Source organism: Mustela nigripes, chromosome 1, assembly GCF_022355385.1.
Source record: "Mustela nigripes isolate SB6536 chromosome 1, MUSNIG.SB6536, whole genome shotgun sequence".
Taxonomy (NCBI): Eukaryota; Metazoa; Chordata; class Mammalia; order Carnivora; family Mustelidae; genus Mustela; species Mustela nigripes.
In genome coordinates this window covers 99,791,756-99,811,509 of record NC_081557.1, presented here as the reverse complement: position 1 = coordinate 99,811,509, position 19,754 = coordinate 99,791,756, and the positions used below count along the sequence as shown (strand labels likewise).

At 37.3% G+C, this 19,754-nt stretch overlaps 1 protein-coding gene across 1 annotated transcript in view; it reads right to left on the bottom strand.

The window, feature by feature from the left end:
• The window catches only part of C1H11orf65 (chromosome 1 C11orf65 homolog), a 60,468-nt gene that overhangs the window by 16,062 nt on the left and 24,652 nt on the right, over positions 1-19,754 (bottom strand). Inside the window, exons 3-6 of the mRNA XM_059418031.1 lie at positions 18,700-18,792; positions 4,499-4,552; positions 4,165-4,365; positions 2,635-2,765 (exon numbers count right to left, since the gene is read on the bottom strand). Of these exons, the coding sequence (XP_059274014.1) occupies positions 2,635-2,765; positions 4,165-4,365; positions 4,499-4,552; positions 18,700-18,792 (479 nt within the window). The remainder of the gene's footprint in view (positions 1-2,634; positions 2,766-4,164; positions 4,366-4,498; positions 4,553-18,699; positions 18,793-19,754) is intronic.

The window sequence follows — 19,754 nt, the reverse complement described above, 5'->3', positions numbered from 1 at the left end:
GGCTCCTATGAAAGGTTGGTAAATTCTTGTAAGCCTTTTGATTAATAAGCAATCTGCTCCTGGACTAGACCTTGACCTCTGTGTCCGGGCTGTTCTGAGACAGAACTCTCTCCGTGGGCTGGAGGCAACGTGCGATGTTCGTGGGAGAATGCTGAGGAGAAGCAACATGGGCACATGCAGCAACTATGCCAGGTGCAGGGGCTGGAACGCTTTTATGCAGAAAAGGCCTGGGCCCCACAGAACAGGCAGGAAGAATTTCCACCACCAAGAGGGGAGTTTTAAGTTCAAAGTTCTCAGCCTTGTCCATGCCTGCCCATCTGTCTCCCTCCCAGGTCTCTGGGTTCCACTTCCTCACCACTCGTGCCCTTACCTTAGTGCCCAGGACCTGAGAGCATTAAGCACTTGCTTGCATGTAGGCACTGTAACCCTACGACCCTTACAACTGGTTCCTGGGCTGCCCCCCCAACTCACCCTGCAGGTACAAGAGATGAAGAACTACTTTATCAAGGTCTTCTGAATGTCTGCATATGTTCTTATAAAAATCAATGGATGGACGGATAAAGAAAATGTGATACACACAGAAGAATATTATCCAGCCATAAAAAAATGAAATCTGGCCATTTGTAATAACACAAATGGAGCTGGAGAGCATTATCTAAGTGAAGCAAGTCAGACAGAGAAAGATAAAATACCCTACGATCTCACTTACATATGGAAACTAAAAATACACAAGCTCACAGATAAATAGAATAGAATAAATAATAAATAGAATAGACTGGTGACTGTCAAAGGTTGGGGGGTGGACAAAATGGGTGGGGGGGGTCACAAAAGTTTTTATAACTTTACTGAGGTATAGCTGATGTACAGTAACACACATCTTTAAACAGAACATGAAGAGTTTTGACTTAAGTATACACCTGTGACTCCATCACTATAGTAAAAAATGAACATTTCCATCGCCCCCCCAAAGTTCCTTGTGTCCCTTTCTCATCCTTTCCTCCCTTCACTCCCCCAAACCCCTATCTCCAGACAACCACTGACAACTACTCACATATATATACATGAGTAGTTATATATATACATACATATACATATATACATACATCTATGTATGTATATATATCTCGCTAATGGTTTCTTCCTGTCTATGGCTTGTCTTTTTTTTCCTCAAGATTTTATTCAAATTCCAGTTAGCTAATATACATGTAGCTTGTCTTTTTTTTTTTTTTTAAGTGTCTTTCAGGGGCACCTGGGTGGCTCAGTGGGTTAAGCCTCTGCCTTCGGCTCAGGTCATGATCCCAGGGTCCTGGGATCGAGCCCCACATTGGGCTTTCTGCTCTGCAGGGAGCCTGCTTCCTCCTCTCTCTGCCTGCCTCTCTGCCTACTTGTGATCTCTGTCAGATAAATAAAGAAAAAATCTTTAAAAAAAAAAAAGTGTCTTTCAGAGAGCAAAAGCTTTTAACTTTGATGAAGTGTAATTTGACAACTTTTTTATATGTCATGCCTTCTGTGTCCTACATAAGAAATTTTTGCCAGAACTAAGGTGACTAAGATTTTCTCCTTTGACTACTTGTAGGTATTTTATGACCTTAGCTTTTATATTAAGATCTGTGATCTCTTTTGAGATATAAAATTTTACATATATGGTGTGAGAGATAAGGGTCAACGTTCATTTTTCTGTATTTAAATATCCAATCCATTGAAAAGAACATCATTTTCCAATTACATTGCCTTAGCACCTGTGTTAAAACTCATCAGTGTACATGTGTATCCATTTTTCTCAACTCTTGATTCTATTAACCTATGTGTACATTTATGCTGATAATACCATGTCTTGAGTATAGTAGCTTTGGAGTAAGTCTTGGAATCGAGTAGTATAAATTCTCCAAATTTATGTTTCCAAAATTGCTCTTGGCTAAACTAGTTCCTATGCATTTCCATAAAAATTTTCAAATCAACTTGCCAATTTCCCCCCAAATCCTGCTGTAACATTTTTATTGTGACTGAACTGAATGTACAAATCAATTCGGAGACAATGGACATGTTAACATTATGGAGTCTTCTGATCCATGACCACCTTGTATCTCATGAATATCTGTGAATTTTACATAATTTGGGATCCTGGAGTTTTTGTATTACTTTACATATCTGGGGGATTTGTTCTGTGTATGGAGTGAAGTAAATTTGTAAACAATTTGATGTTTTCGCTTGCTATTAACATTTGTTAGACATGTACAGAATAACTTTTAGTGCAATCCATACACGTCAGGGTCTTAGGGCAAAAAGAAGGGTTAAGAAGGGTACAGATTGGATCTAGAGGGCCAAATAAAAGTTATTTGGTATATAAGAGTAAATGTTTATTTTCATATCTGATATTCCAATAGACTGTAATTTCCTTGAGGTCAAAGACAACATGTCTTTCCCCATTTATATCCTAGAGATTAACAGTATCTCACACATAGCACACATTTGTTAAATGTTTGCTTTCTATGCATTTTTAAAAACAGAACTGTAATCTTACATTTTCTTTGAAAAATAGCATGTAGTCATTTTAATAGTGATAGCATTTTTTAAAAGAACTTAAAATAGTATGTATTTAGTAAGTCTAACTATTTCATTAACTTTTCAACTTACATTTTCCTCATCCATTCTATCTTTCTAATTTTTCTTTTCTTTTCCACATCTTGCCTTCTCTTCAGTTTAGAGAAATGGAATTCAATTTCTTTTTCTTCTCCTACCTCTGCATTTTCAGTAGACATCCAAAACTATTGAGGTAATGAAAAATGAGTAACACAAAGTGCTGAGATACTGATTGGGAGGTTATCTGGTTACAGACAAGAATTTCTGTGAGTTCAGTAGGAATATGTCAAGGTAGAAACACAGGAGTGAATACACCCCTTTTAAGGTACTTCTTATATACCATGGGTGAGTGGCACATTGCACTTTCAGAGACACATGTTATAGAAAGACTAACAAAGCACTCATATCTTGAGGTACTTAAGAACTATTGGTTGAACAGATAAATGCATAGACATACTCCAGTACTCTTTTTGTTTTTCATAACAGACCTTACCTACTATTCGTGCTGTTGACTTCTGAAGACTCTAATTCTCAAGGAGTACAGGCACCCTTCAAGAACAGTCTCATCATTATGCTCCAAAACTTTGTGGTTTCCCCGTGTGACCTGCTATCCTAACCGGTTGCCTGTTTTCTTACTTTGAATTCATTTCCTTTTCTTTACCACATACACAGTAAAGAAAAAGGAGGAAAGTTTGCTATCCCCTGTAACACTGTGTATCTGTCCCTCTTAAAGCACAGACTTACAGCACTGTACTGAAATATTCTTTTCACTTGACTCTCTCCTAAATTAAAAAGAAAAAACACTTGAGGGGAGAGACTATTTTATCTACCATTGTATCCCTAGCATCGAGTACAATGCCTGACACACAGTTGGTATGCAGTAAGGTTTGTTGAATGAATGTATGAACTCACACTTTGATCATTTTCACTTTTTAGTATACTTAATATAAAATACTATATATTTAGTATAATTAATATATCAATTCTATAATCTGCATACCAGAGACTAAGGACCTGAGTGAAGATATGAGCCCAAAGAGACATCTAGAACTATAGAACCTGATTAACCTGCAAAATGTAAGCTTACAAACATCTTTAGAATCTCCACAGAAATGACAAATGAACCTGGGTTCCTTTGGAAAAGTCACTACATCAAAACCATGTACAGTTAAAATCATTCCATTCAGATAATGAGGACATATTAAAGTTCCAAACACTATGACGACCCAAATTATTTCCCACTAGTCCCTGCTGTTACAAGCTCTATAAGAGAAAACATTATCTTTTTCTCAAGAATTCCCAGCTCTAGTCCAAGGATTAATTAATATAGATTCAACAACATTTTCAAATTTGCTTTGTTATCTGGGTCTAAAGATGACCCAGATCAAAGCTTATTACTAAAAGCAGAAGTAAAGAAAAAAAAGATACACTGCTGATCTTGAAGTATTATTAGTAACCTGGTAGTTAATGTCATCACTTTTTATCAAATTATCAAAATTTATTGTTTTAAAATTAATTTTCAAGAAGACAAATGAGTTTCTAAATATATAAGAGTCAAAATTATTAATATTTCTCTTTTCTTACTGTATCGGTGACAGGCCTCCAGCCATTGTTTTCTACACGACGATACCAGCCACTATGATTCTCTTCCTGAAGATCATCACTTTTAATATGAGATGTATATTTTGCTGGAAGTTTTGTATAATTTCTAGGGCTATTAGCACACAGATCTTCAATATGTCTATGAGTGAAAATTTTATAGTATATATCAGGTGGAAATTTAACCTGTATATGGAGAAGTTCAAAAGACCATTGTAATCTAATTACCAAAAAATGGTTTACATTTTTAAAATTACATCTTTTAAATTTCACATAAATATGCTTTAAAACTACCAAATAAGAATTCATCCATACTTACACCACCTAATCGGAATCGTACATGAACGCCAGCAGCAGCATCTAGAAGCTCTGCCTATAAAAAAATGTATTACTCTTCAACACTGTATATATTAGTTCTCTACTTCTGACTCTATCATGTTAAAATAGTTGCTGAACATATATTATTTATGAAATAGATCAGATAAACCTCAAATAATTATTTTTAAATTAAAAAATATTTTAAGATTTAATTTCTTACAGCATCCAATAAATAAAACATCTTCCATGAAAACTGGAAAAATGATACCAAATTGTGTTTATTTTCTGTGCAACATTTAAGTATAAAAACCAACTGATATGTTATTCACAAGACAGAAATTTTACATAAGTCCTCAAATACATGATTTACATATTAAATATTACTTTATTGGTAAATTCAAGGAAAAAATTATGGTTGGCTAATTTAACACCAAATGACCTTTCCTAACTAACTTTTGTTAGGTCAAAAATACATGTTTAAATTTTATAAGAATTGTATATAACTGGTCTTCTAAATTTTAGTGCCCTATACCAAATGCAAAGTAGAGAAAACAATTTTGGGTACTCAATCAGAAGACAATTTGATCTTACCTCCTGATAATATTAAGTTAGATGAGAAAATACATATTATCCTAAATCATTCATGTAAAGCCTGAAAGACCACATGAAGTTTTGCACAATTTTCTCCTGAGTAAAGAATGTATATACACATGTATACATATAAAGGATCACAATTCAAACATGAAAAATACATTTTACAACAGGATCTAAAACTTTTATTTATAAAATTCATAAAATTTATGCAGGTGATGCTTGAACAACATGGGTTTGAAGTATGCAGGTCAACTTATATGAAGATCTTCTTTTTTTTTTTTTTAAGATTTTATTTATTTGACAGAAAGAGATCACAAGTAGGCAGAGAGGGAGAGAGAGAGAGGGAGGTGGAAGCAGGCTCCCCGCCTAGCAGGGTGCCCGATGCGGAACTCAATCCCAGGACACTGAGATCATGACCTGAGCTGAAGGCAAAGGCTTAACCCACAGAGCCACCCAGGCAGCCCTATATGAAGATCTTCTATAGTACAGTACTGTAAAAGTAATTTCTCCTCCTTAAGATTTTCTTGACATGTTACTTTAGCTTACTTGAATTAAGAATAAAGTATGTAATACATATAACACATAAAATATGTGTTAAATGACTACTTATGTTATTAGTAAGGCTTCTGGTCAACACTGTTATTTGTAGTTGACTTTTTGGAGAGTCACAAGTTACATATGGACTTTCCACTGCATGGCAGGGTTGGAGGGGGGGTCACTATCCCATCTCAACATTGTTCAAGGGTCCACTGTATATAATTTTTAAATGAAATTCACTATATATATACTTTTATCTCTACTAAAGTAGGCAAATCCTAAGTGTATAGCTTCATGGATTTTTTTTTCTTTCCTCTTTTAGTCAGGGTGAAAGGATTATCATGTCAATCTAATCAGAAATTGAAGTGGGTCAAGCATGGATTATAGTGTTAGTAATTCATATCTGGTCTGTCCATTTCTAGTTTTTCCCTATTTCTCAGAGGTGGTCCTGGCAAGTCTCTATCTACTCAACTACTAAAGCCTATGGGATATCCAGGTGTACTTTTGGGAAGATTTGAGTTTACTTCTTTATCCTTCTACCATTTACAAACTCAGATGGGGATGAGAACTGGCTGGGTATTTGAGGCACTTCCCTTCCTTTTAGCATGACTTTGTCTCCTAACCTCATTGGAAATTTTATTTAGTGGAATAGTGTTATTTAAAGTGGACTTACACTAGTTGTAAATATTCACAGAAAACTCTAGGGAAACCAAAAATTAGTAAAAAAGAGTTATACTTGATATACTGAAAGAAAACAGAATCATATAAAATGCTCACTTAAAGCCAGAGAAGGCAGAAAAAGAATATGAAAAAAGAAAGAACAAGGGCAAGAAATTCATTGCTTTCCATTGCTGAAAACATTAACAAATATGTTAGACATCAATCACTATATTAAATATCAATGGTGTAAATATACAAGTGAAAGGCAGAGACTATAGGCGCCTGGGTGGCTCAGTGGGTTAGGCCGCTGCCTTCAGCTCAGGTCATGATCTCAGGGTCCTGGGATCGGGTCCCGCATCGGGCTCTCTGCTCAGCAGGGGCCTGCTTCCTTACCTTCCCCTCTCTCTTCCTGCCTCTCTACCTACTGTGATCTCTCTCTGTCAAATAAATAAATAAAAAAAAATTAAAAAAAAAAAAAAAGAAAGGCAGAGACTATAAACATAGATTAAAAAAATAAGATCTAACTGTATGTTGTTTATAAAAAATATTTTAAATATAAAGACACAGGTTAAAAGCAAAGTTATGGAGAAACAACATATTCACTAACACCAACTAAATGAAAACTGAACAGCTATATTAATTTCAGAAAAAGCTGAATTCAGAGCAAGGAAAATTCTTAGTGATAAAGAGGATTAAATGATGATAAAGTGGCCAATTCTCTTTGAAGATATAACAATTCCTAAAGTATTTATGCCTAACAAGAGAATATCCAAACATGTAAGGCACTATAAAAACTGGAGAAATCCACTATTATAGTTGGAGAATTTCAACACCTCTCTATTAGTAACTGACATATTCAGTAGACAGAAAAATCATTAAATCCATTATGAAACTGAACAACACTTGTTGTAATCACCTAGACCTGACATTCTAAAACACATTATCCAACAATAGCAAATATACACTCTTCTCAAGCTCATATGGAACATTTACTGAGATAGAACATGTTATGGACCATAAAACACACCTTAACAACTATAAAATAATAGAAATTATACAAAGCATGCTCTCAGATGCCAATGGAATTAAATTAGAAATCAGGAACAGAAGGATAGCTGAAAAGTCCAGAACTTGGAAATTCAACAGTACACCCTTAGTTACAAATAGATCAAATAAGAAGTCTCAAGAGAATTTTACAAATATTTCGACCTAAGGGAAAATGAAAATACATCTTATCAAAATTCATGACATGCAGAGGCAATGGTGCTCAGAGGAAAATTTATAACATTGAAAACAAGAAAGACCTGAAATCAATATTCGAGACTTCCATCTTAAGACTCTAGGAAAATAAATTAAATCAAAAGTAAGCAAAAGAAAAGAAATAATAAAAGCTAAAGCAGAAACCAGTGAAATCAAAATAGGAAACCAATATGGAAAATAAAAGAAATTAAAAGCTAGTTCTTTGAAAAGATCAATAAAATCAGTAAGCTTCTGACAAGGAAAACGAAGAAGAAAAAAGAGAGAGAGGGAAGACACAAATGACTAATATCAGAAAAGAGGGGCTATCACTACTGATTCCAGGGATGCTAAAAGGATAATTAACAAATATTAAGAAAAACTCTATGCCTACAAATTTGATAGCCTATATGAAATGGTTCAAATCCCTGAAAGATACAACCTGACAAAACTCACACAAGCAGATACAGAAAATCTGAATAGACCTATTAAAGAAACTGAATCAATGATAAACCTTTCAAAAAAGAAAGCACCAAGCTTCAATGGGTTCAGTCATGAATACTACCATTTAAGAAAAGAATTGTACCAATTCTCTGAAATCTATTCCAGAAAACAGAAGGAAAGGGTATACTCCTTAACACATTCTATGAGGCCAGCATTATCCTAATACCCAAACCAGAGGGAGACATCACAAAAAAGGAAAATTTCAGACCATTATCTCTCATGAACATAGATGCAAAAATCCTCAAGAAAATATGAGCAAGTCAAATTCAACAAAGGAATTATATACCACGAACAAGTGGGATTCATTCCAGGTATGCAAGGTCGTTATCAAATTACAAAAGGCTAAAGAAGAAAAATCGTATGATCATATCAACAATGCAGAAAAAGTATTTGATAAAATTCAATACCAATTCATGATAAAAATTCTGACAAACTAGGAATAGAGACAAGCTTCCTCAACTTGACAAAGGGTATCAACAATAAACACACCTATTATATTTATTGGTGAGAAACTGCATGCTTTCCTGCTAAGAGCAGGAACAAGGCAAAGATGTCCCTTCACCCCTTCTATTCAACATCATATTGGAAGTCATAGCTAATTCAATAAGAAAAAGAAATAAAAGGTATACACGTTGAAATAGAAAAAAATCTGTCTTTGTTCACAGATAACATAAGTGCCTATATTAAAAATTCCAATGAATCAATGAAGAAATTCCTGGCACAAAAAAGCAACTATCATAATGTTGGGGGATACTACATTAACATGCAAAAGCCAACTGCTCTCTTATATACCAGCAACAAACAACTGGAATTTGAAATTCAAAACACAATGCCACTTATATTAACAACAAAAAATGAAATATGCAGGTATAAATCTAACAAAATATATGAAAATCTATATGAAGGAAACTACACTGTAATAAAAGAAGACCTATTTTTTTTTTTTAAGATTTATTTGAGAAAGAGAGAGAGAGAACATGTTGGTGAGGGCAGAGGGAGAAGCAGACCCCTGTGGAGCAGAAAGCTCAACCCCAGAACCCTGGGATCATGACCTGAGTGAAAGGAAGATGCTTAACTGAGCCACCGAGGTGCCCATAAAAGAAGACTTAAATGAAAGGAGAGATATTCAATGTATCTGGATAGAATGATTCAATACTGTCAAGGTGCCCACTCTTCTATAGAGTAAATGCAATCTCAATCAAAATCCCAAGTTATTTGGTAGATATGGACAAACTGATTCTTAAGTTTATACAAGAAAGAGACCTAGAATAATGAACACAATGTTGAATAACCAACATAATATTGCCATTTGCATAATATTTCAGGAGAATAACAAAATTGGTGGACCCAACTTTACACTTGACCTTAGCCAAAAGGCCGAGAAGTGATGGTGGATCCAACTTTAAAACTTACTATGAAGCTGTACTAATCAAGTGTGGTATTAGCAAAAGCAAAGAGAACAGATCAGTGGAACAGAGAGACATTCTGTAAATAGCCCCACATAAATACAGTCAACTTGTCTTTGACAAAAGACCAAAGCCAATTCAACAGGAAAAGGATAGTTTTTAACAGTGCTGGAAAAACTGGACATCCACAAGCAAAAGTTTAATTCCAATTCCAGTTAGTTAACATACAGTGTAATATTAGATTCAGTTGTAAAATTTAGTGATTCAACATTTCTTTAATTTCCTGTTTTGACCCATTCATGACTTAGTAGTGTGTTGTTTAAATTCCATGTATTTGTGGTCGTTTCATTTTCCTTGTGGCTGACTTCTAGTTTCATGGCATTGTGATCAGGAAAGGTGTGTGGCATGACTTCAATCTTTCTGTATTTGTTGATGCCTGTTTTGTGACCTAAAATGTGATCCACTCTGGAGAATGTCCCATGTGCACTTGAGAAAAATATATATTCTGCTATTTTAGGATGGAATGTTCTGAATATATCCGTTAGGTTCATCTGGTCCAGTTGGTCATTCAAAGCTATTGTTTCCCTGTTTATTTTCTTTTTAGATGATTTGTCCATTGATGTACATGGGGTGTTAATGTTCTCTACTATTATCTGCTACACTATCAATGAGTTCCTTTATGTTTGTTACTGTTTCATATATTGGGTGCTCCCATGTTGGGGGCATAAATATTTACAATTGTTTTTCTTCCTGGATTATCCCCTTTATTAGGATATAGTGTCCTTCTTTTACCTCCAGTTACAGTCTTTGTTTTAAAGTCTATTTGATATAAATATTGCTCCTCCCTCTTTCTTTTGACACCCATTTGCACAATAGATGTTTCTCCATCCTCTCACTTTCAATCTGCAGACATCATTAGGTTTGAAATGAATCTCTTGTATACAGCAAGAAGATGGGTCTTATTTGAACCATTCTGACACACACACAGCCATTTTATTATTTGTTTTGTGGTTGTTTTTGGAAATTTTCTCTGATCCTTTTTATCTTCCTCTCATGTTTTGCTGATTTTCTTCAGTAAGATATTTTATTTCTTTCTCTATCTTTATATTATTTGGATGTTTACTAGTGGTTTTCAATACATGGTTACAATTAGATTCATATATAACTTCTTAGACAGCAACCTATATTAAGTTGGTGGCCACTTAAATTGGAACCCATTCGTTTCCCCTCTCCCTCCTACATTTTAGGTATATGTTATTATATTTTATATCCTTTTTATGTGAGTTCTTTGATTTTTTTACAGAAATACTAATTTTTACTGCTTTTGTGTTTCCTGCCTTTATACCAGCACTTTTGGTCTCCATTTTCCACTCAAAGAATTGCTTTAATATTTCTTGCAGTGGTAATGAACTCCACTGGTTTTTGTTTGTCTGAAAAACTCTTCATCTCTCATTCTATTCTGAATGAAAGCCTTGCTGCATCGAGTATTCTTGGCTGCAGATTCTTCCCATTAAGCACTTTGAATATATCACGCCACTCTCTTCTCGCTTGCCGCGTTTCTGTTGAAAAATCTCCTGCTATCCTTGTGCGTTTTCCTTTATTTCCTTTATAAGAAGTTAAGGATTTCTTTTGTCTTGCTGTTTTTTAAGTTTTTTTCCTTATCATTATATTTTGCAAATTAATTATAATATGTCTTGGTATTGGCCTGTTTTTGATTTTGATGTGAGTTCTCTGTGCCTCCTATATCTGGATGTCTGTTTCCTTCTCCGTATTAGGGAAGTTTTCAGCTATTATTTTTTCAAATAAATGTTCTGCCCCCTTTCTCTCTCTTGTTCCTTTTGTATTCCAATAATACAAATGTTATTATGTTTATTGGAGTCATTCAGTTCCCTGAGTCTATTCTCATGTTGCATAATTGTCCTCTCTTGTTCAACTTTATTGCTCTCATTACTTTGTCTTCTAGGTCATTAATTCATTCCTCTGCTTCTTCCAGCTTACTGTTCATTGAATCAAGTGCGTTTCTAATCTTGTGTATTGCACTCTTCATCTTGGATTCTTTTTTAACCCTTTTATCTGTGGTAAAGGTCTCACTGATGTCTTAAATTATTTTTTCAAGCCTAGGGAGTATCCTTATGATCATTTCTTTAAATTCTCCATCAAGCATGTTACTTATATCTGTTTTAGTTAGATCTTTGGCAGTGGCCTTACCTTGTTCCTTCATTTGGGGTAAGTTCCTCTGTCTTCACATTTTGTCTAAGTCTCTGCCTTGTTCACTGTGTTAGAAAGGCCAGTAATGTCTCCTGCTCCTAAAAGTAATGGCCTTATGAAGAAGAGGCTCTATAGTATCCAGGGTCTGGTACTCCAGGGAATATCTCCAGTGTGTGTTTTCTGCATTCTGCTATCATGTCCTCTGCTCTGTCCTTTAGGCCAGAGGCTCCCCTTGCTTGCTATGGGAAGGGTTTGGTCCCTGGCCTAAATGTGGAGAGTTTTAACTAGGTGTGCTCTGGTCTGCTTCTGAAATGAGATTCATTATCACCTCCACCAGAACTGAAGCCCTGCAAAACTCTCTGGTAGGAAGACATTGTATGAGCAGGAAAAGGAGTTTGTGCTGGTCTTTTTGGGGAGAGGTCCACCACACTGGGACTGAGACAAGTGTGACTGAGAAGGACAGCTCCACCAGGGCCAGAGGGTGAGGGGTGGTGTAGGACTTGGTGTATGCAAGTTAGGCAGCCAGTATCAGTGCTGCACTACTTCCCAAAGGTGGCTCTGTGTTTATGCTGAGGGGCAGGGTTAGGAAATGGTGTTGGCCAGCTCCTTTGTTCCCAGAGAGGTATCTCTGTGAATGCTGCCTCTTAGGGACACACTCTGAGAAGACCAAATAATCAGCCCTTGAGTGCCCTAGGTGTTCTTAAGATTGCTGTTTCCAGGGTGCCTGAGTGGCTCAATGGGTTAAAGCCTCTGCCTTCGGCTCGGGTCATGATCCCAGGGTTCTGGGATCAAGCCCCGCATTGGGCTCTCTGCTCAGTGGGGAGCCTGCTTTCTCCTCTCTCTCTCTGCCTACTTGTGATCTCTGTCTGTCAAATAAATAAATAAAATCTTTAAAAAAAAAAAAAAAAAAAGATTGCTGTTTCCAAGCTGTCTGCGCCTGGGTTGTCTGCCTGCCTTTTCCCTTCCAGGTTCTACCCCAGTCAAGCCTGCTGACCTTTAAAACTTCAGACTTCAAGCCCTGGTGGTTACAGGAACCCATAAAATTCAGTCTCTCTCATTTTCCAAGCCAATAGCTTTGGGGAAACATTTTTCTTGTGTGTTCCCCTGTATGCTCCTGCCCTTCTCCATGACCACGGCTCACGTCACAGCACTCGTGAACTATTTTTCCTCTAAACTGTATCTCTGCACTTCCTACCTTCTTCAATGTGGCTTCTCTTCCTTTAGTTGTGGAATTTGTTATGTTGCTCTTCAGGTCGATCTCTAGGGTATTGAGGATGTTTTGATAGTCATCTACTTTTATTGGTGGGATGAGATGAGCCTAGGGTCCTCCTACTCCATTGCCATCTTCCTGCTCTCTCAAAACTCTTAAATACAGATAACAAACTGGTAGTTTCCAGAGGGGAGATGTGTGAAGGGATGAGTGAAATAGATGAAGGGGATTAAGAGGTACAACTTCTAGTTTTAAAATAAATTAAGTCATGGAGATGAAAACTATAGCATAGGGAACGCAGTAACACTGCAATGACATAGTATGGTGACTACACTACACTTATCTTGATGAGCACTGACTAATATATAAAATTGTGGAATCAATATGTTGTAAATTTGAAAGTAATGTAACAGTGTATGTTAATTATACTTCAATAAATACAATTAAGAGGGAAGAAAGAAAGAAAGTGCATAGGCAGAAAATAAAGAGAAATTATAATAGATCATTAAAGAATCATTATAAAGATCATTAAAGAATATTATCAATAATTCTAGTAAATAAACTTGAAAATTTAAGTGAAACAGGCAACTTCCAGAAAAGTACAACTTATCAAATGTAGCACAAAAATAAATATAAGATAGGAATAGATCTATAACTATAAACTAATTCTGTAATTTAGAATCTTTCCACCAAGTAAACTTCTGGCTTCCCTGGTAAATCCTTCCATTTACAGAAGAAAGAACACACAATACGAGAAGGAACATTTCTCAGCTTGTGCTACTATGTCAGCTAAACGTGATACCAAAATCTGACAGAAACAATAGAAGAAAGTAAATTACATGGTCTGCCTGAATGTAGGTACAAAAATTTAAGCCAAGTACTAGCAAACTAAGTTCAGTGATATTTGAAAAAGATAAGACATTTTGACCAAAATGTGTATATTCCAGAAATGCTAAGTAGTTTAACATTCAAGTAAAATAATAATATCTCAATAAGAGCAGAGAAATGTCATAAAATTTAACATCCATTTTTTGGATTGGGGGAAAAACTTGTTTTCGCTCAAAGAGAGAAGAGAACTTCCTTTTTTTTTTTTTTTTAAGATTTGTTTATTTGACAGAGATCACAAGTAGACAGAGAGGCAGGCAGAGACAGAGGGAGGGAAGCAGGCTCCCTGCTGAGCAGAGAGCCTGATGAGGGACTCAATCCCAGGACCCTGAGATCATGACCTGAGCCGAAGGCAGCAGATTAACCCACTGAGCCACCCAGGAGCCCAAGGGAACTTTCTAATAAAAGTTTTCTACACAAAAACCTATAGCATACTCTAAACTTGATGGATTGTTGAGCCCTCTCCTTTTGAAATCATGAATGGCAGTGGTTACCACTTGTATTCACCAATTTACTGAAGGCTCTAGTTAATGTGGAAGTATGAGAAAAATAAATAAATTGTATATTTGGAAAGGGAAAAAATAAACTCATTATTTGAATTTGGCATGCTTGTTCCTGTAGAAAATCCAAAAGAATCTATGCACTAATTATTGGAATTAATAAATGAGGGAGCAAAGTTGCTGAAACAAAGCTAAGAAACAAACAAAAATTACTTGTCTTCCTATGTATTTGCAACAGAAATCAGTAAAAAAATTTTTGTTTTAAAGATTTATTTATTTTAGCGAGAGTATTCATGAGTGGGAGGAGGGGCAGAGACAAAGAACCTTGAAGCAGACTCTCCACAGAGCATGGAGCCTGACGATGAAGTGGAGCTCAACCCCATTAACCATTAGATCATGACCTGAGCCGAAACCAATAGTGGGATGCTCAAGCAACTGAGTCACTTACGTGCCCCAAAGTTAGTAAAAATTTTCTAATTACTATTTAAAAAGAGCTTGAAAAAGCAAGGTCTAAATCTAAGAAAGAATGTGCAAATTCTCTACACAGAAAACTATAAAGCATTGTTGAGAGAAATTATAAAACAACTAAATAATGTTAAGGATTGGGATTTCCAGAAGAAGATACTGAAAAGACATTTGGGTGCTACATGTTAATAAGGGATCAACACCTAGAAAAGAAGAGGAAGGATGTGTTTGAGTTACTATGCAGGGCGATCCAAGCCTGTGGCTTCTGGAGTGAATATTGCCAAACTGGACTACCTCAGGTCAGACTTTATGCCCCCTTCCCTACTCTACCCTACACTGCTTGGTTACTGGATATGAACTGCCCTGGAAATACCTGACTGACCTTGAGGCAGTTCTCCCCAGATAAGGTAGAAACAAGATGCTCGGAGCTGGAGGCTCTCTGCTGATCACAGTCCCTGGGACTGAACTGGGTACTAACTCCTTTTAAGAGGAATCTGGGCAGTATCTCACCATGTTTCCTACAAATGTTCATGGACTGGAGCTTTTTCTTTTGAGAAAAAGAGTTGAGAAGTCCATTTTCCTCAAACTGATATAAATATTCAATACAATCCCACTTCTAAAATATTTAAAACATTTTTAAAAATTTTGTTAGGGGCACCTGGGTGGCTCAGTCAGTTAGGCATCTGACTCTCCATTTTGGCTCTGGTCATGATCTCAGGGTTGTGAGATTGTACCCCACATCAGGCTCCACAATGGGCATGAAGTCTGCTTAAGATTTTCTCTCTCTCCCTCTGCCCCTCTCCTGCCACTCTTTCTCTCTAAAAAAATAAAATAAAATAGTGTCAAATACACACAACACAAATTTACCATTAGTGCATCTGATACATTCACAACATTGTTTAGCCACTGTCTATTTCCAGAATATTTTTTTTACACCAAAGGAAACCCCATACCCACATACCCATTAAGCAGTCACTCCCCATTTCCCCATTCTCTCCCTCCCTGGCCAGGACCTGACAATCACTAATTGATTTTTTAATATACTCTCTATTTATTCAGACACCCTGTATGTTCATCCTCAGTCTTGTCCTTCCCAGGCTCTGGGTCTGCCTGTTCTTGACCTGTCTGGCAGCCCCTGTATCTTGTCTGTGGGCAGGGAGCTGGCCCAGCCCTGGGGGTGCCTGGCGGTGAGGAGAAACAAAGGCAAGCCTCTGTGCAGGTCCCTAAAGCAACTGCCAGAGAGGTCAAAGTCCACAACAACAATTTTTGAGAATAAGATCTCTAGTTGACCCCTTGGCCCTAGAAAGCCACACCAAGAATGTAAATGTTTGTCTCCGTAGCTACCAACAAGCTGAGGCAGGAGGCCTGCTGGGTGGGTGAACACAAACACGACAACGCTTCCTCGTGAATTTAGCAGCCTTTTTCTTCATGAAGCACGCTCCTAGTCGCCCGATGTTTCCTTTATTGGATTCCGGAATTCCAATAAAGGTGATTCTAACAGTTACTCGAAGAGCTCCCTAGTCCACTATTTTCCCAATGGTGGAGGATTTTATGTGTATAAACTGACAACTTAATTCTAAAATTTACATGGAAATACAAAGCACCAACAAAAGCTTGTAAGTGTCTTTTTGAAGAATTACAAAATGGGAGTACTCTTTTACCATAAAAACTTGTTTTAAACATATACTAATACAAACCTATAATAATTATGACAAGGGTCGAAAATAGACCATGGAAGAGAATAGAAAAAGCATCAACAGACCCATCCAAAAATAGTTACTCAATTTATGATAAAAGTGGCACGGAGAGCAGTAAAGAAAGGACTATGATTTTAAAAAATAGTGTTTCTGGGGCGCCTGGGTGGCTCAGTGGGTTAAGCCTCTGCCTTAGGCTCAGGTCATGGACTCAGGGTCCTGGAATGGAGCTGGGCATCAAGCTCACTGCTCAGCAGGGTGCTGGCTCCCCCCTCCAACTTGTGATCTCTGTCTGTCAAATAAATAAATAAAATCTTAAAAAAAAAAAGTGTTTCATCATTTGGATATATATAGGGAAGAATATGAAAGTGACTTCTACTTCATACTGTACACAAAATATCAACCCCACATGTACTGCTGATCTAAATATGAAAAGGCAAATTGGTAAAGTTTATATATAATATAGGAAAATACTTTTATGACTTCAGGATTAGTGTCGTTTATAAAAAGCACCAACCATATACAAAAAGGTTGATAATTTAAACTACTTTAAAATTAAGAACTCTGGGGGTGCCTGGGTGGCTCAGTGGTTTAGGCCTCTGCCTTTGGCTCAGGTCATGATCTCAGGGTCCTGGGATCGAGCCCCACATTGGGCTCTCTGCTCAGCAGGGAGCCTGCTTCCCTCTCTCTGCCTGCCTCTCTGCCTACTTGTGATCTCTGTCTATCAAATAAAGAAAAATATTTAAAAAAAAATTAAGAACTCTGTTCACCAAAACACTGTTCACCACAATAATGAAGTCTTGTTTCAAAATATTAACCTAGGGATTGGGGAAAGAGGGAGGAAATGTAGATGAGGCAGGACTGGCTATAAATTGCTAATTGTTGAAGTTAGGGGATGGGTACCTGTGGTTTATTACTTTACTCTTTCTACTTCTCTATATGTTTGATAATTTTCACGATAAAAAAAAAAAAAAAGGAGGGAAGACCGTAAAAGTGACAAGTCAAATCACAGAATGAAAAATGTCATGTGCAGCACAGAAAACCAACAAAGGGTTTGTATGAAGAACACATAAAGAACTGCTTAAAGCCTGGAAGAGTGAGAGACAATATACACATAAAAGACATGAAAAAAAAAATGTCAGGAGCTCAGCTGACCTGGAAGAACCATTGTTGAGGCGTCGGGTGTCAGAAGAGCCAATGAAGGAAACAAGCAAAAAGGGAAAGAAAGCTTTTAATCACTTACTGTAGTGGTAATACCTAAGAGTTGGAGCCCTGAACAGCAGAGGCGGAACGATTCCCCCTGGTCCATCCCCGCCCCCCGCCCCCCTGCCCTGCAGTGTTAAGAATGAGGCAGAGCAGTACAGACATGGGGTTCCCCTCACTGCTGAGGGAGTCCTGACTTTCAATAGGCTCCAGCACTTGTATGGACCCCGAGGTGTGAATGGGTGGGGAGGGGAGTAGGAAGGAGAGTGTGCGTGGACTCACTCAGAGTGGGACGGCACAGGGCCCTGAACATCTCAGCCCAAAGCCTCAGACAGAGAACGAAGAAGGCAGGCGCTGGGACCAAAACTTTAAGTATGTCTAAAGGGAGGACTGTTCTTAAAAAAGTTTATAATATTAAGCATTGGTAAGGATGCAGAGCACCAAGAATTCCAAAAGACTGATGATGGTTAATACAAATTGTACAGTCACTTTGGAAAAGAATTTGAAATTCCATTTCTGGGTGGGGCAGAAATCTGTGCCGCGTGCACAGGACAGATGAATAAAACTATTCCCAAAAGCAGTCTTTGTAGCAGACTCAAACTGGAAAAGCATTAGAAATGTCAATCAACTGTAGAATGAATAAACAGTAGTACATTCATAAAATTAAATAACCATCATTATTTTTTAGAAAATGAATAGAATTGAGCGACACAAACACAAGGTTGAATGATAAGATAGGGAAGCGCACCAGAGGATTCTATTCACACGTGGTTCAAGAATAGCGAAGACTGGAAAACAACAACAACAAAGCTTCAACCCAACCTAGTGGTTGCCTTTTGGGAGCAGGGAGTTGGCCGCGACGCGCAGAGGTGTGCAGAGTGCCACAAGCCAGGGGTCTGTCTCACACTCTGATCTGGGTGATCGCTACACGGGGGATTGGGATGACCCACCAAGCTGCACATTTGTGTTTCATGAACTTTTCCATGTGTGGGTCACACTTCAAGAAAAAGTTTTTAAAAAGAAACACAGACATATTTATAGAGCACTCACACATTTTGAAGGGAAAAAACAGATGCCGCAAGAATAAATACCATCCTCACCTCTTTAGGATCAATATATTTCACTATCTGACGTGGCTCCCCTTGTCTTCTGATATCAATCAATCCTTTATAGTGTTGGAATACAGCAACATTCTAGAGGTTCAAGCACATAAGATTCTATTGTCAAAACTGGATTTTCTACCTCTAATTAAAGCTTTGTGTCTAACTAGGGCAAAATAAGTAAAAACCGTAAAAGTAGACTTTATATATATAAACTAGATTTTAGAAATCTTATCCACTCAGGGTTTGCTTTGGCAAGCTAGGCAATACCGGTTTTATTCTCACAAAGAGTTTTACCCTTAATTGTGGAACTACATTAGCAACTATAAATCAAATACCCAGGATGTTGGTGGAGTCACTTCGATGCAGCCAGAGTAAACCGGGAGAAAGACAAAACAGCCTGCTGGTTAAGAACAAGGAGTCTAGCACAGTATTATCTGGGTTCCCATCAACCATGTGACCGTGGACAAACTGCTTAGCTTGTCTACTCAGTTTCTCAGCTGAACGACCAGAATGACAGTGGGTATCTGATACAGCTATGGTGAAGAATTGATGAGTTAATATTTGTAAAGCTTCTAGAACAACTTCTGGCACAAGAAAGCACTAAATAATTACTATCTTACTATCATTACAGAACCTCGTTCCTATACAGTTCCTGCTCCTGACTTACAAACCCGATCTGCTATTCATGTTAGCACAATATTTAGGCAGACTACTCCAAACAATTCTTCTATCTCAGAAAACTATTTCTTTGATGACATTCTCCTTATGTCCTATGCTCCCCCAAACCCTCAGTAACTCTTGGTAAACATCTGCCCTGCCCCACTATGCTCATGGCACCTCAGATCAGTTCTAAGAGAAGTAACCCACACCACCAGTATGGCAATGTGAAGCCCCATGGCAACTGCCTGTGGAAATGGTGCAGCTCACATCAGAACATAACTACCCACAAGGAAGACACCTGCTGTGCCCATCTGCCTGTCTGGCTGGCATGGAAGGAAAAGAACCCGTATGCTGGTGAACGAAGAAGCTGGGTGGGACAACAGTGAAACCTG